The 17688-nt window shown below is 47.7% G+C and overlaps 1 protein-coding gene across 1 annotated transcript in view; it reads left to right on the forward strand.

Moving 5' to 3' along the window:
* LOC113490582 (hydrocephalus-inducing protein homolog) overlaps nt 1–17688 on the forward strand; it is a 78808-nt gene that overhangs the window by 15000 nt on the left and 46120 nt on the right. Inside the window, 5 exon segments of the mRNA XM_026867100.1 lie at nt 1247–1314; nt 1551–1675; nt 8809–9010; nt 11693–11864; nt 16308–16407. Of these exon segments, the coding sequence (XP_026722901.1) occupies nt 1247–1314; nt 1551–1675; nt 8809–9010; nt 11693–11864; nt 16308–16407 (667 nt within the window).

The following is a 17688-nucleotide window of genomic DNA, read 5'->3' on the forward strand; positions in this document are numbered from 1 at the left end:
CCCCCCCCCCCCCCCCCCCCCCCCCCCCAAACCTCCAAAATCTCTGCCTTTCCCACACCAGGCAATGATCTCACCCAAGCCCTGGCAGAGACCTGCAGCAGTCCTGGCAGTGACCATCAGCGCGGATGCAGGACCATGTAGAACAGCCCAGTTCTGAGGCTCGTGGTGCCTTGTCTTTCCTCCTCTCTACAGAGTCTCAGGCCCAGCACACAAACACTGCAGGCCACGTGCTTCAGTGGCAGTGCTCTCGCTGGTTGTAATGGGAGCAGGGCAGGCCCCTAATTGCAGCAACATCTCCTTAATGATCAGAAACTCCAGCAATTTCATCAGCTGTCACTACTTACATGAAAAAGGTTCAGTTTGCGCGTGGCTCCAGTTGTTCTCAGTATTTTTGTGTGTGTTGCATTCTCTAATCATGGTAAAACTCTCCAGAGCATGTTTTTAAGGTGACAAACTGACCACCAGCAAAGCACTAAAAGCACTAACTTTTGTTTTCTAAGTGGGGCTGTAGAAGAGCCATGAAGCCCAGCTGCAGAAGCATATTACACTTGGCTTATCCCTTTGCATTAAAGCCCTGAGTTTTGTGTCTGTCAGCCAAGAGCCGTTTACCTGGTGACAAATCATTATTGCTCATATTAAATCCAAAGTACCCCAACACATTTTCATAATTATTTCCAATGCATTGCATGGAATTTGCCTGGTGGGCCAAGCAAACAGTTACCGAGCTTGGATGACAACCTGAGTCCCAGATTGCAGTGCTTGTGAATACACAGAAAACCTCATGTTAAACTCACCTTGATGTGCTCCTGGTAATGGCACTTCATGTAGCCGGGGGTTTAACGGTTCAGGCTGTACAAGGGATCCTCCTGCCATGTCTTGTTTCCACGTCCTTGTATCCCTCTAATCTGCGTTTGCACTTATTCAGCTTTTTCTGATTGTTCCTTTTCTTAGAGCAGGTTTCACTGTAATGCTGATTAAACGTGCCCTTTATTAGGCTAAACTAGGATGTTTTCAAGGTAAAAAATGAATTCTGCAAATTAGATCATATTTATTCTCTGGTCTTCAGAAAGACACTTATTCTCCCTCCTGTCTGATTGCTAGGCTGCAGTCTCACTGGGACAGGTAATGCCCTGACATTTGCATCTCCTGAGGTGGAGTTTATAGGTGGCAGGAAAAGAGAGATTCCTGAGGAAGTCAGTGTCAGGTTGTGCAGGCACATAGCTCTCACCCTCTCTGTGTTCCTCAGAACCCATCCTTTGGCTGTATTGCCAGCGGTCAGACTCCTGAGCCTCCCTGCAGAGGAGGGGATGCAGAGTATGGGGGAGGTGAGGGGTCGTTTACCACCACAGGATGTTCAGAGAGCTGGATCTCTTCAGAAGTGAGAGTCTGTAGCACCATTTCTGATCCTCTATGTTCTGTTTTTTCTGCTGGCTGTGGTTTGTATGCTTCCTGCTTGCCCAATGAGCTGAAGTGGAGTAAGCTACAAAAGGAGTATAGTGCCCAAATTGCCCACAATAGCCCTGATGTGTCTCTCTCTCTCTGCGTTGCAGCCCCTTCTCTGTGGATCCCTCCATCGGGACTCTTGGTGTTGGCGATGCCATGCAAGTGACAGTGGAGTTTCACCCGCTGAAGACCAGGGATCATTCCGGTTCCCTGGTAGTTCACTATGACACAGGTAAGTGCTGGGCACTGCGTGGTGCACACTCTCTGCATCCTTCAGAACAGAGCCCCTTCTAGGCAGAATAACGTTAAACTTGCTTTGCAAACTACTTGTAAAAGTTTTTCTTTCAAAACCTGTGCACGTCTCAGTGCTTAGAAGGGAGCGGTTAAAGGGCAAAGGCTGAGCCTGTTCTGTGTGTCCTCTGTGGCTGTGTGATGGTCCATCCCTGCTGTCAGCACGGTGTTCTCCCCCCAGCATGCCCCATGACAGTCATCTACCATCATTGCCCGTTGTCGCAGCCACCTTAATTCCCTCTCCAGGTGTACCTCCCCTGTCCTTTACCTCGGGGAAAAAGTGACAAATAGTTGGTGTTTAGGGGGTTGTTAAAGTGGATCCCCTCAAGCAGGAATGAGATTTTTGGCATGCTGCTTTCCTGGGAGTTGCTGAGTGGAGGAAGGAGGAATCCTGATTCTCCACTGAAGTGTGCACATGCAGGTGTGAAGTTTTATTCCTAGACAATGCTCTGTTTGAAGTGTAATGTGGGGAATGCATGTCTCTGTCAGACTCTTTCTAAATGCCCCCTGTCCCTTACACACCTCTGTCCCCTGTACAGCTTCTCTGTTGTCTTGCCACAGACCCTTATTTATGTTGCCCTCTACCCATCTACATCCCACACTTCACAGCATCAGGACTGAAGCAGCCAGGGCTTGAGGGCTCTTGGGGTCTGGCAGGGAGTGCTCACTATCTCCCGAGATAGGTATAAAATTTATACTAGGATATGAGAAGCCAAGCTCGGGCCACAGAAATGCTGTCAGCTTTGTAAGTCACTTTAAGAGTAAGTGGGAAAAACTCAAGAAAAGGTGTGATGTTAAAAGGCTTCTGTCTGCCTTGGTTCAGCAGAGGTATCTCGTGATGCTGATTAAGACACTTCTTCAGTTGCCTGAACACATTTGGTGTGCATTTTCTCTTGCCTGAAAGAGAGGTTTGTTTTGTCCCTATTCCTGAACTTCATTCCTGGGAAGTGTGGTATCCTCACCTAGGTGCAACTGCGATGCTTTAGCCCAGCAATGAGCGTTTTATTGTCTTGAGTTTGTAGAAGTTCTGTAAATTCTCTTATATCTTCCAAATGCTCTTTGCAGCCTTATGAGTTATCACAGCTTTCTTTAATATTTTTCAGTCAATGACACATTCACAGAAAATTTATGCTCACTCAGAGAAGCTCCTTGGTTTGGGTAACATTTTCTTGACAGAACAACTGACATTTCAGAGAACCACAAAAGGTGCCTCATGTGTATGCATTTAGGGAACCTATAGGATAAAATTCAGAGTGATGGATCTTTTTCTGGGTTGGATGAGGGCTAACAGGGCTGTGGGGTTTATACCATGTGAAATGGAAAGTCCAAGTGAAGAATCCAGGGCTGGGATCTTCACAGCTTGCTTTGAAAACCTGAGCCTTGTTCTTACTGAAACACCTGATCCCTCCATGGGTAATGTTTGCCAAAGTGATTTTCATGGACAGGCCACAGGGACCAAACTATCTGCTGGCTCTGGGATGGGCAACCTCCCTGGAACATGGAGCAGCTACCTGGGAGATGAAGGCAGGATTTGTTCCTGCCTGTCAATACGGTGCTGCAGTTATTTTTTAATAAACCACAGACTGAGAAGGAGAGCAAGGAATAATTAAGGGATTATTTCTCAAACTTTGAAGCATACGAAGAAGTAAAAGGCTGCTGAGATTAATTGCTGAAGTGAAACCAAAGCATTTAATCAATCAGTCTTAAAAGCTGCTTGTTGCAGGCGTAGTGCAGAGCACCAGACCATGTTACCCAGCCTGGCGGGGCGAGCCCTGGCTGCTTTGTCCTGCGCTGTCAGACTCCCTGTGATGTGCATAAAAAAAGGAACTGGGCTGCTCTTTCAGAGCCACCAACAGACTGTTTCTTATGAAACGGAGGCACTAAGAGCAAAATATCAGTGTAGGGTGTTGGGAGGCATTTTCCTTGCTTTACTATGTGTCTGTATTGATGTGCTCACAAGTGGCAGTAGTTCTCAGTGAATCACACTGTTTTTAGTGTGACTGATGCTGGATCAGGTGTGTGTTGCCTGGCTCTAATTTTAATTCAAATCTGTCCCTAGCATTGCTTAAGGAGACACAAAGCTCTTCCCTTTGCTTGCTATTTGGTTGATTAGAATTGTGCCTCCTTTACACTGTCCTAGTTAGGAGTGCAGGTGCTGTCCCCTGGATGGGCTGTCCATGTGGTGGTAATTGTGTTGCTACAAACTTTACAGGTGAGTGTGAAGAAAATGTCTTTGCTGCTAAGAGCATAATGTTTTACAGTGAAAATTTGACCTTCACTGCTTTACATGTCCAAACTCCTCCATTTCCCCCATGTACATGGGTCTGGGTGTGAAAATTCCCAGCTCATACTCCATCTGGGAACGTAAACGTGTTGGGATGCTGAATCCCTTTCCTTGGCTAACCGGCTTACTTTGGTAACGAGGCCACCCATGCAGGGGCTCGGCGGTTTGTTAGTGGTCACTGTACACATGCAGGAAACTCATAAAATCCCAGCCCTGGCTGTTTATTGCTGTTTGAGGCTGAACAAATAATGGTAGCGTGGATCTGCCAGCACCTCTGAACATCTCAGGTGCCCACGAGGATAAAGCATCTGAGAAAAGCACTGCCTTGCTGTGATAGTCATCTGTGGTTTTGTGTAGGCTTTGGAGAAAACAACCACCTTTGCAGAGCTCTGTTCTCTTTCCTCTAAGAACCCCCTTTCAACCAAGGGTCTTGTCATCTGTCTTGCAAGGCTGGCATTGCAATCAGTGGGTTCTAGGAACTCATTTGAAAATGAAATGAAAATCCTATTGATTTAGTCTGTAGACCAAGTCTTTTCCTTCCTCTTTTTTCTCCTTTGTAAATCCACTGATGCATGTGGACAGGCAGCAGGATTTAACTGAGGTTTAGCCCTTGTGCTGCATTTTCTGTTCCTGAGATCACTCAGACAAGTTGCTGAGTGTTCTCAATTTGAACTGACTTCAGCTGGAATGGAGGAGGCTCAGTACTTGCCTGAGCAAACTCCCTACCTTGTTACATACTTGAGTCGTCCCTGTATTGTGCAGGATACCAGGGTGGGAATACTAAAAACATTTTCTGGCTTTAATCTTAGTCTTGTGCCAGTGTTTACAGGGGCTCTGATGTTTCTGTGAGTAGCGTTAAGTTACTGTTGAGCTAAATTCATGGCAACAGACCGTGAGCTTCTGACGCCCACTGCTGTGTGCCACTGCCACTCCAGTCTGCAGCTGTTCATCTTCATGCACTTCTCCGTTCCTTCCACACCAGGCAGATTTATGGTAGCTGCTTACAAGTGCTAAGAGGTGGGGAAATCTTCCTCTTCCTAAGCAACAGCCCCTTTTGAATCCAAAGCTTCCCTGTAGTGCACTAACTGCTGTAATTCTTTTTTATTTTGTGTTTAGTGCTGACAGATGGTTAGAAACTGATATGATTCTGTGAGTTTTTAAAGAAGATCTTGTTTCCCGTGTTATGCTAAGGTGTAAGACAGACATGCTGTACAAGAGGCTTCTCTAGATTTTCCTTGGGTTATCAGGCATTTAAAAACTTTGCAAGGGGATTTTTCTTTCTGTAGGTGGTGAGTGCATGTTGTGCTTTTTTTTCCTTCTCTTGTGAGGATTCCCAGCAGTATGGATGGTTTCTGTGAGACTTTTATGTTCTCGTACATCTGCTTCAAAGTGAGTGGAGGGAGTCGTATATTGTAGGCAAAAAAGGTGTAAGTAGGAGTTTGTGCAATTATATGTTGACTTTTTATCTTAACAGTAGCAGCACTGCAACAGACCGAGGGTTGGTAACTAATACTTTATACAGCTGATTGGTTATATGCTCTTAGAGTTCAAATCACTTAGATTGATGGGTGAATCTAGTTGGTCTCCAGAGTGTTTGTTTCTGTCAAAACAGGTAATAGGTAACAACTGTTTCCTGTCTTTGTTCCCCTTTCCTATAGCTGCTTGTAATAATGAATTTTTCTCATGCTGTTTTTGATAAGGTTGTTCTGCTCCTTGCAAAGTATGGCCCCTCTCCAGGGCCTTGTGTTTCAGGAGAGTTGATTTGTCACTTTGGGGGTAGATGAAGGGGAATTAAGTTTGGGGAATGAAGTTTGTGCTTCATTTGCTTGAGGTTTCTTTGCATAGCTTTGTAGCTCCACAACTACATAACACCCCTCTGAACAAAACCCCTGCTCCAGCAACCCATGGAGCTGACTGTGTGAGCACAGACTGGGATGTATGTACTAGGAGGGTGTCTTGGAAGTTAGAAATCTTCTTATGGATGTTTTGTTCATCCTCAGGCATGCACAGAAACAGACATCTGCGTGACGCTGCATACCCCATTTTTAGCACATGAAAGATTTCTGGAAGAATGTGATTTTCATCTCTCTGCAGGTCATCCTTGACCACAGCTTGTCTACTCTATCATCAGTGGAAATCACTGACGTGTTCTAAGTGTCATTACTGGTGGAGGTGTTTCAGGACAGAACTGAACGTTCATTAGCCTCCTTTCCTTGTGGATCGATCAGCATCTGCTGAGAAGCAGAAGAACAGCTTGAAGGGTGACTGATTAGGTGGTCTATTGGGCAGGTCTTTGCCAGGCAATCAGAATGAAAGTTCCTGCACCATTTTCCCCATGGCCAAAAGCAATGTTTCATGCAGTCTGGTAACCCAGCGTGTCGTTACTGTGGTAGCAATAATGATTAAAAATAGCCCGCGGCATCCTGGGTACATGGCAGTGATCTTCCATCATCTGACGGTTTCGTTGTCCTTTTCAAAACATTCTGTAAAGCTCCTTCATGCTGGGCAGGACAAAGCCTCCATGCTGGCTCCTGGATATTCCTGTGCCAGAGTATTTCATCCTGGAGTCAGGCAAACAGTTCTTCCTAAGCACAGTGCAGAGGGGTGCTAGGGAATGCTGTGGGTGCTCGGTCACAGAAGGATGCACAGCAGGAGCCTGACTGCAGGGAGATGGCTCAGCGTGCAGGAGAGCTCTCTGAATAGCCTGCAGCCTGTCCTGTGGAGCACTGCTGGCTGGTCACTGCTTTCCACCTCCCTTTTCATCCCCATCTGCTGTCTTATGGCTCCTTGCAGGGCCTCTGGGGTAGAGACCCTCTGCTTTCACTGTGCTGCATGGGCTCAGTGGGTGCTTTGCTGAGGCCGGGGCCACGCTGGGGACTCTGACTGTTACAGCAACAACTGTGAGCACAGTCATGAGGAGGATGCTCTGAGCTTTGTTGTAGCCTGTGAGTGGTTCTTTAGAGACACCTGTGTTAGCAGCAGCAGTTATTTATTAGTGAGGTTTATAAAGGAGGTCTGAAGTAAATAGCATGATGGTTTAATGATGTCTGAAGGCAGCTCCTGAACACCGCCTTGGAGAAGCACTTGCAAATGACTGTCGCTGCTCTGTGCTTTGCTCTGGAGCTGGAGATACAGGCGTGGGGATGGACAGACACCTTTCTCAGGCCAGCGGAGACTTGGCGCATCCTGTAGGTGAAGCCATCAGCTTCCCGAGAGCGAAACAGCTCAGAGCAGCGCTCCTGACTCTGATCTGGTGGTAGCTCTGTGGGAGATGCAGCAAAAAGCACATGGTGGGGGGGCTGTATCAGGCTGTAGGTGACTTCTCCAGCTTTCCAGAGATCGCTCAGCCTGGTGAGGCGACTTGCTTCTCCGGCGGTGAAGTGGTAACAAAGACCTCTGCATGCTGCTTGAAAAACAAGGATATGCCGTCAGCGGAGGCAGCTGGGTATGATAGCAGGAGCAAAAGAATTACTTCTCATAGGTCGATATGGGGGTACAGTAACATCCTTTTGAGTGAAGAGCTCTCCTTTCATTGCTTGCTTGTATTTTCAGTGAAAAAGCAGCAGGACCTGTCTCTCTGCAGCTGTGTTCATAGAAGAGATGAGAGCAAGGCACTGTCTTCTGACAGACTGGGCAAATGAAATTACACTTGCTTTCCATGCTACCTAAATATTCTAAATGTGACAGTCATTCACTCCTAAGAGATTTACAATCCAAATTCAGCAGAGAGAGACCCAGGGATAGAGGAAGAATATGTTGTGGTGAAGACAAAATGCATCAGGATGCTGTTTTGTTTCTCTTCAGTCTAATCAATCTGGCTACCAGCTTCCTAATGTTTAGAGCAGTAATCAATTAAGGGAAAGTACCAGCTGTTGGATACTAGGAACATGTTCTTCATCAAACCTGAAATTTTTTTAGAAATCTTGTTCAAGGGCTTGCTCATCTATCCATTGAGCTATACCTTCAGGCTAAACAAAATCTTTCTATTTAAGAACAGTTTGTACTGCTCTGAAAATTACTCCCTCTTGCACCAGGATGATTGTGTAGTATTAGAAGAATTCAGAAAGATGCTTTAGCTCTTCTGTATATACTCTCTTTGTCTGTTCTCCTGCACAACAGGAGTCCCACAGATTTCTCACTTCAAGACAGTGAAAAGTTATCATGGTGTGCTGATACCTGTGTCTGTAGCCATGTGGATGGATGCTGGGATAAAACACAGAGGTGTTTCTGCTGTGTCAAAGAGCACCGCTCAGGAGTGCACAACCTGAAGCATCTGCTCTGCTGCTCTGTAAAAAGTCTAGTGTTTAATTTCAAGTTCAGGCATTGCTTTGTTCAGGTTGCAGAGTGAAAGCTGTGTCCTGCCACCTGTAGGAAATGTATCAAAAGCATGTAAGAATGAGAGAGTTGACAGCCTGTAATAAGATCACGTTGTGTAAATAATGATAGGGCAGACACATCTAGATTCAGTAAATGTGCTTTCATGGCAGCCAAGCAGAATTCTCTATGACTTGAGTGGGATGGCAACCCAAAGGCCACCTGGGCACATCGGAAAAATCTCACTGTAAATACTGTCACCTTGGGGATAAATCTCTACAAATGCACCCTGACGGTGGTGCCATCCTCATTCTGTACACGGGCAGCTGTCAGGATGTGATGAATGTGCTGATCTGGGGAACTGCTAATACAGCTAAAAGCTGTAACAGTTTCTTCTGTTACTGGTGGTTTGCTTTGTTCCTCGTACTTCCATCAGCAAGTGAGATGAGCAAAGACTCCCCTGTGCTTTTTTCCAGGTGAAGATATTCACACAAGCCTCTATGGAGAAGCTGTAGATGTCAACATCAGGTTGGCCAGGAGCTCCCTGACAGTTGAGAAGACTTACCTCACACTGTCAAACCACAGATCTGTAGTGATTCACAATCGGAGTGAAATCAAAGTCCACTTCCAGTGGAAGGCTTTTTCTACTCAGGAAGAGGAGGATCATCAGAGGCTGAGGTTCGTTTGAAAGATTCATTTCAGTAAGATTCACTGCCCAAGGCTAAAACTAACGTGTAGCCTCAAGAGGTGTGGTGCATTGAATGGTTTAGGACAAGTAAACCATCTATGGCATCAGGTTATGTGTCCCTGGGCTTTAGGGTAAGGGAGCTCAGTGCCTCCCATTCCAGCTCCATCAATACTCCAGCTGAGGATGGTGTTTTGTGGAGGAAAGGTTGATTGCAGTGACTGGATTTCCTCAGAGAGCAATTTTGCATTTTAGGGAGCCCCAAACCACTGAGATCCAGAGACCCCTGGGTTATGGGGGGTCCATGAGGCTGAGGAAAGTGTCAGCACTCATTTCCTGGGACTGCACTGAGTAGCAGCACTTAACATAGCTGCAGGTAGCATAACTGTTATGATATTCACTGCAGCCTCTTCCACTCCAGCTTTGATAAGATGGCAGGCTCCAGTAATGTGCAGGGTCAAGTGCTGAGTTGGCCCAGTAAGTTGAGGCCATCCTGCTGTAGGATGTTGAACTGCCTTGCACTGTCCCGGTTTCCAGCACAACGAGGTATTTCTACCTTTCCTCAGAGACTAGGGAGAATTTGCAGGTGAAGGGTTCTGCAGGGAAGGTAGGGCAGCACGGGACAGAGCGCATTTGAGCTGCAGCAGCCTGTGTCTTCATAGTGCTGAGAGATGGGTCAGGTTCTTCCAAGGGTGTCTGTGGTGAAGCTTTGAAATTCCCCTTTCAGGCAGCAGAGAAACACATATAGCCCAGGAGGATGAACTGGAAATGACACTTAAAAGTTTGGGTGATTAAGGGAATCCTTGTGGGACTTTTCAGACTTGCATGGGTGTAGGTGTATAGGAGTTAGCTCACAGCTGATCAGGAAAGTGCCTTAAACTGGAGCACTTTTTAAGGGCTTCTGAGCCAATAAAGTTCAACATAATTAGGTCAGAAATGCCTTGAAAGCCAAACTAGTTTTCCACTGTTCTCTATTTTTAATTACACAGTGTGTGACTTCCATGCAAGCTCAATGTGTTAAAAGTAAACCTCATTACCTTCTCTGGGCACTTGCCTGGACCATTCCTTTACCTCTCTCTCCTCACCTGCCTGTCTCAGATTGGACCCTGAGTGATCCTCTTTCCCCTCAGAAGCAACCAGGCTTCCCCACAGTTCACTTCAACCTGATTCGTTTCCAATTACATTTGATCTCATGCCAGTTTGTGTTCTGAGTCTGACCAGGACGTTCTGTTCTTCCTCCTTGCAATCCCAGGGATGGTCATAGCTCCAAGGCCACTGTCCTGCTGTCAGAGAAGCTTTAGAGATCTCAGAGCAGAGAGGACTTTTTCCATGAGAGGAGGCAGTGCAGGACCCTGCTCCGGGCTGTGACCCCATAAGAACTAGATCCTTAGAAGGTGTATCCAGGGGTTTGCTGTGTGTCCCTCCTGCAGGACTTTCTGGGATGTAATGGTGGAATTATTGTCCACTGATGGAGGTTGAGTTGGGGGTTGCTCATTGGTGGCGGAAGCCCTCCTCCCTCGCAGCACTGTAGGTCAGCCATGGAGAAACATTCCCCACTGCACTCCAGGGGGGGCGAGCCAAAGCAAGTTATTTTGGTGCTGGTGCCAGCCTTTGCCCGAGGCTCTGTCTTTGTACAGCTAGTAACATCCATGGCCGTATTTCTGTTCAAACTGTATTTGAATTTAGCTGGGTGATGATTGCTATCCTGGTTTTACTACATTGCCTCAATCTGCTGCTACACATGGAGCCTTCCACTCATCCCCTCAGAGTTGTCACCAGCTAGTTCTTCATGGCCGGGGACTGGAGCCTGCAGAGGGGACAGCGATATGCCAGCTAGGAAGCAACTGCTCTGTAGCAGTGCTCCCTTATCTCTTGATTGTGATCTTTAAACTCTAGAATGATTTCTGCTACAGCTGCCAAGTAAGGGAGAGATGAACTGCATCATAGCCCTACAGAGATGGCCAAAAAGAGGAAAAAGATAAGGTGGTTCAAGGCTAGACATAAGGGTTTGGATTCAGAGATGCTGGTCCAGACTTCTTTAGTGGGTGTTACCAGGCAAAATGCTTTCCCCTCTCAGGGCCTCTGTTTCCATGCACGTATAAACATTGGTTTCACCAAAGGGATGCAATGCCTGAATTCATTGGTTTGCTTTTACAGTGCTCTGGGATCCTCTGGTGAGAAGTAGTATAGGGCACAGAGAGCACATTTAGCTTGCTTATCCCTGCAGGTCCAAAGGCGAAGAAAAAAGGAGTGATGCCAGTAGCCTGCAGCTGAAACCCAGTTGCGACTCCCCCTGACAGTGAAGCCCTGCAGTGGGTGCTCCTTCATCTTGATCTGGCTCCCCCAGGCAGCTCTGTGGTAGGAAAAGCCAGTTAGGGTGGTTGGTGGATTCTCCATCAGTTGTGGCAGAGGCTTTGAGCCAGGAAGCTCTCGAGGGCTGCTGGCTTTCAAAAAACTCTTCTGAGCTTGTAAGCGTGGAGTAAAACGACGTGCCGTGGTGGCGATCAGGAAATGATAATCTGACCCATGTGGGACTCCGTGGCTCGGGGTCAGCCCCTCACTGAGCTGCTGTTGTTCCTCCCCGAGCGCTTTGCTGCCCCTGCACTCACACGAATCTCTGCAAATATGTTGCTCATCAAATTATCTGCTTGGTTTGTCTCTCCCCGTGGCTGCAGGCTGCAGGGGCAGAAAGAGGGCAAGATGGATCATTGTCTGAGGGAGTGCAAGGTGGACTCTGCTCTGCGAGAACGCCTTCCCCTTCTCTCCCGCCCCTTCCAGAACCAGCGGGCAAAGGTGCAAGGAGACTCCATGCTTTTCTCTGACGATGTGTTCACCCTTGAGCCAATGGTAAGTGATAGCTGAGAACCTCTCTTCCTTCTCCTCCCTGGCTGAGGTCACTTGGCAGGTGCCTGTGTCAGCTGGTTTGATGTGCTGAGAGAAAACACCAGGTTTCTAGGGAGGCTGCAAGAGCTTGTTGGAAAAAGCATCTCTGTGGGCTCCTGGCAGAGCGAGAGGCTGCCTAAAGCTGAGCTCTGCTGCAAGGGCTGTAAATTAAGGGCACTTGGTAAGTGTCCTTACACTTTTGAGAGCTATCGATCATGATGAGTAAGGGCACAGCTTACACGTAGTGTGTGGGGATTAACAAAGGACATTAGAGCGCTCTCAGTTCACATATTGACCTGAGGAATGAAATGGTCCTCTGTGGAAAGGAGGCCAAATTCAACCCAAGTTTGATCAGAGAGATACCAATCTCTTCATATAACCTGGATGGATACCACGGCTCAGTGTCCCTTCCAGTGTCATCTGTGAGCCTGGACACAAGGCTGGCAGGCTTAAACCGACTTCCTGAGTTTCATGGCGCATAGGTACAGACATTTTGTTGCTTTTTCTGTTTATGCAAGCAAAACCCCTTATCCTTCAATCAGCCAGATCCCTGGTTCTGAGTATTTGCATGGTCTGAGATGAAGAATGCCCACTGTCTGAGCAATGTAAAATCCCTTTTCATCTTGGAGTAAATCCTAGGATAATCTCAACCTCTTCTTCCTTTTAAAATTTTTTTTTTTTTTTTTTTTTTTTTTTCAAGGAAGGAGATCATCTCCTCAGTTGTTCCTATATCCCATATAAGGCTGAGAGCCACCAATGTTGGCACAGCTGCAGTTTCACACCACTGTAGCTGACAACAGCATGATGTGACCAAGAGATTGTGTCAGAGTGGTGGGAATATTGTAGAGAGAGGGAGCTGATCAGCTGAGCATTAAGACCAGCCTGTGGTGTGTCAGAGCTGATTTTGGAGTGTGTCTCAGGGCTCCTGCTGCTTTACAGTCAGACTGTGTCTCTACAAGTAGATTAACCTGCTCTTGAGCTCCTGAATGCTTTGAGGTGAGGTCCAGAAGTCTGGCTGCCCACAGCACCGAGTCCTTGCACTCCACGTAGTGACATACGGACATAAAGTGTAGCCTGGCCTCAAGTCTCGAGGGGAAACCTTTCCTGAATGGAATTTTACACAGGTTGCTCTAGGACTGACTATAAGTGGGCTACCACATGAGTCTGTCCCCTTCTGTTTTGTCCAGCATTATCAACCTTTTGATTTCCATGAATTCCATTATTTATGGAACAATCAATTTCACATTCACTTTTGCTTGTGCCTGTCATTCCCCCTGGCATATGGATGTCTTTACATTAAATGGTAGTAAGTATTTTCTACTTTTTATTAAATGTAGAATCTAAAACTCTACTGCTGTTGGCTTCCACAACCTTCTTTCCGGTGACAGCCCTGTAACTTTTAGCCTGGACAGACACCCTTTGTGCACTGCCATGTAAATCTGTTGGAGAGGCCCCCCAGAGATGGGACCTTATGTCAGTGGACCGTTAGCTGCCAGTATTTTCAGGTGCTGCAATCTGTAGAAGCTGCAGCAGGTCACTTCAGTCTGTATAGGGTTAACTCGCTGATGGAAATAACAACAGAAAAGAGGAGGTGTGATTTTGGAATTACCATGTGGATGAGAACATTCTGAGCAGTTGCCCAAGCCTGTGGGAAACAAGCTGATACGCAGCTCTGACTGAGCACATCTCAGATTTGGTTTAGTTTTGCATCTACACATGATCTGTCAGCAGAGGCAGCTGTGATAGAGGCACAGGTGGCTCCCAAGGGACAAAGTCCTTGCTGTTTACTGCATCCTCCCTGCCCCAGCTTGTCTGTAAGTCCAATTGCAGACCTGTGGGAGCTGACTACTTGGAAATGGCAACCAGAGGAGAGGGAGGACGAGGACTTGTTCCTGTTATGCTGACCTTGACAAGTCCTCACTGTCCTGTCCTTGCCTGGTAGTGACTCCTCAGTGTCACGTGTGAACTCTGAGCTGATGGAGGTCGTCGTCAAGATGTCCAGGTTACAAAGGTGCTACTGTTGTTGATCCAGAGGTTGGGCCAGGAGGTGACAATGGTGTTTGTTGCTGCAAACCTGCACCTCAGCTGGGGAACCAAGCTGGTCCCCATCCACATGAGAAGCTACTGCAGAGCACTTTGTTTTTTGGCGGAAGGCACCATCTCCAGTGGGAGCTGTGGTCCATCCCACAGTTCCCTGTGGGCTCCATTATTTATGGAAAGAGGCAGATGTTAGCTTTGGCACTGTCTTTCTCCTAAGTGCCCTGAGCTGAGAGGATGCACTTTGAGTGTCATTTTAGTACTTCTGTTGCCAGCTCTGTCTTTTTTTTTCTTTGACTGCTTTGAGTGTGATTTCCTTCCATGGATTGCCTCCCCCCTCTGCAAAGCAAAGCAGGTGATACGGCCAGCAGCTGATGGTGCCTGGATTTTCAAGACCAGCTTTTTCTGACTCCGACTGGTGGAGATCTAGCAGATTCTCATTATTTAGGGGCTGAGGGAGGAGAGATAGGATCTGCCATGTATTTACGGTTGGGCTCTTGTAGAGGGATCACTTGTGTAGCTGTGAGTCCCGGTGTGCCATCCCCTCCTGTATCACCGTGCTTTATGCTGTAGCAAAGCCAGCGTAGGACAGCTGGAGTGGTGGTGCTGTACCATCGTACATCCACTGTCTGTATTTTATGCCACCTGCCAGTTTCAGCCTGTCTGAGGCCAGAAGTGTTTCAGCCAGAAGTGTTGCAATACTGTGTTCACAGCACTGCATAGTTTTACATCTGTCCTGGTTACCATCCATGGTGGCTCTCCATGCTCTGACTCGACTGCCATCCTATAGAGAACACATAGCCCAGGCACATGGCTGGCTCCTGAGGTGCCCAGAGGCTCGGACGCGTGTAGCAGTAACCTGCAAGGGTGGGTAATGAAGCATTTCCTTTCAAGCAGCAGTTCTTTTTTCCCCTGTGGGGTAGCAGGCATGCAAGGAACTTCTTCAACAGCCCATTTTAATTTCCCAGGAGAAATAACTCACAGTATTTTCTGTGAGTTATTTCACAGTTCTTCCCTCTGTTCTGTTGACTCTGAGCAGGCTGTGCCTCAGGGAATTATTTGCAGCTGCAGCCCAATAACTCACCATGTCATTGCTCTTCAATTGTTGTGGGGGCTGTCCTTTGAGCTATAAGGGCTAAGTCGATGGGAAGTATTATAGTTAATATTTATGCTGCAGGAGTGCCAGAGGCTCCACTCCGTCCAAGGCTCTTCTGGACATAGCAGCGAGGATACCCAGCATCATGCAGAATCAAAGCCTCACTTTGCTGATAGAAAAAGAACTCTGTTCGTCTCCTTCTATAAGCTGTATTTTCCCTTCCTTTGTCAAGTGTTATTACAGTTGTCAGAGGTGTCTCCATTTATGTCAACAAACACACAAAGAACATTTGTAATGCTAGGGGTTCAGGGGATGTAAGTGGTGTCTCACTTGCAAGAAGTGAAAGCCTTTAGAAACCAGGCATGCCTCTGAAACTGTGCGACAAGGCTCCCTGGGATGGAGCACCAGTGCCAGGACTCTGGGCGAGAAGAAGAGAGAGAAGACCCCGAGGAAGCAGCAGAGAGCTGCAGACACACGGGTAGCATGGCCCAGACTTAAATCCCCGAGCAAGAGCATGACACGGAAAAGATCCTGTTGGTTGAAAGAGGTGTGGAGCTGTAAGGAAATCCCGTCTCTTCTTGTCTGAGCCTGTGTTCAGGGACACAGGAGCGTGTGCACCTCGCAGAGAGAAACAGGATGCTTCTGTGTCTCAACTCCTTTCCCAGATCATCCATCAGCTGGAGGAGCCTGCGTGCTGGCTGGCTGCTCACGGCTTGGGGCAGAAGCAGCCGCCAGCGGGCAGGAGCGTGTTCTTCTTTTATCCTCAGGCAGGAGATCTCGTTCTGCTTGGTGCTCACCGCAGTACGTTAAATACTTAGGTGCATGTACAGGTGAAGGGTATAAGAGGCAGCACCTTTGTAACTAAGAATGGGAAATTCTCTTTGATTTGTTAAATCTCTCCTGACCTGAGTAAAAGTCACCATGTAGCCATAGTGCTACAGGGATATACGGGAAGGTTTGGAGGCGAAAGGGACCTTTTTCTTAAACTGGCTGGCACCTCTGGAGAAATCCTACTGGATTCACTGGAGCGTGAGCCAGTTTTATGGATTCATTATAGCCCTAATTTAACAAAATGCCTCTACCAGATGCCAGTAAAGGTAAGAGACTTAAAAAGTTCTTTTGCAGCTGCTTCCAAACCCCCCTAATTTTTTTTGATAAGTGTTGCTTGTTCCCTGCTCTTCACTGATGCTCTAAATAAAGGCTATAGGGCTGTGGTTGAAAACAAGAAATGTGACATTTGAAGCTAAGTGGTTTGCTGTCTCCTTCTGTTTCAGGAGGGAGATATCTGGCCAAATTCTTCAGCTGAAGTTAACGTTATCTTTAGACCTCAAGAAGCCAGAGTCTATCAACAAACGGTCTACTGCGACATCTCAGGTACGGCTCCTTTCTCCTGCTTCTGTTCCCCACGGTGGAGGCGCAAGTAGTCTTGCAGCCCCCTCGGTTCTCGTCTAGTTGGTAGGAAGGGTCAGTGGTCAGCAGGGTGCTGGCATGTGCCCACTGCCCCTGCGGTTTCCAGGTGGTCTCCTGTCCAAGGCCAGCCCTCAGGATGTGTGGCTACAAGCCTGGATCACTGATCCCAGAACAACCAAGGCAGTGAAGGGATAAGTTCTCATGCCGTGGGTTTGCCAGCATTTGCTCTGCTGACAGGTGCCTATAGAGGCCGAAGAGCTACAGAGCTAAACAGCTTCAGTGGGTGAGCAGCAAGTCCCTGTAGACCATTTGCCTCCATAAGGAGTCTTTATTATATGGATGCATCATCAGACTCCTGAGGCAGTAGGAGCTGAGTTACAAATGTGCTTCCAGAGCCTGGATCCCCTCTCACTACCCCGACACTGCCAGACCTTGGGTGGCTGAGCCCTGCTGAGCGCAGGCTGTCTGCAGAAGGACACCTCTGGCCAGCATGTGGGAATTGTCACCTTGTGGCTCTGAGTCTGTGGTGCCTCTAGGTATGCTGCGCAGGGCTTGCTGTGCTCAGCAGGGTGAGCGCCCTCCTTGGAAATCAGAGTCCGAACAGTCTGCTAGGCAAGCTTTATGCTCATCCTGTCTGACAGAAGTGCCATTGCGTCTTTTGCTGGGAGCAGTTATCTCTGGCCCACGTGAGCTGCACCTTCTGTGCGCTGGGAGAGGTGATGGCTTTGCTGTGCTAGCATGGGGCAGGGAGTGCCTGCAGCAGGCTGCGGGGTTCGGGTCACCTCATCCTTCCTCTCTGTCTCTGTGTGGTGCTGCTTAAGGTGTTTTTCGAGACTGGGAGAGCGCTGTCAGACTTCCATCCAGGGAACGTGATGGTTTTTCCCTGTCTAAGAGGAAGAGGTGTGACGCTCGTGGTCCTCCAGCAGCCAGTCACCTGTTCTGGACTGTGCTGAAGTCACTAACCCAGCTGCTTTGTCGCTTTACTTACTGCCCTAAGCTGAGGGATACAAATGTCATGAAACAGCTTTTTATTTATACTGTAATTGTGCAGGGTTTACTTGGCAAATGCCACCTACAGTCATTACCCAGGGCTTGTGTTCACAAAGTGTCTTCCTGTCCCCCAGCTGCAGCTGCTAGAGCTGTGGAAGGAAAGGATTGATTTAAAAAGTTGCGCCGGAGGGATTCCTCGCTCAGTGCTGTGCTTCTGGCTCTGGGATTTTTGCTCTTGTGATGGGGGTGTCCATC

This window comes from Athene cunicularia, unplaced genomic scaffold (genome assembly GCF_003259725.1).
Source record: "Athene cunicularia isolate RWA unplaced genomic scaffold, athCun1 SCF_15, whole genome shotgun sequence".
NCBI classification, from domain to species: Eukaryota; Metazoa; Chordata; class Aves; order Strigiformes; family Strigidae; genus Athene; species Athene cunicularia.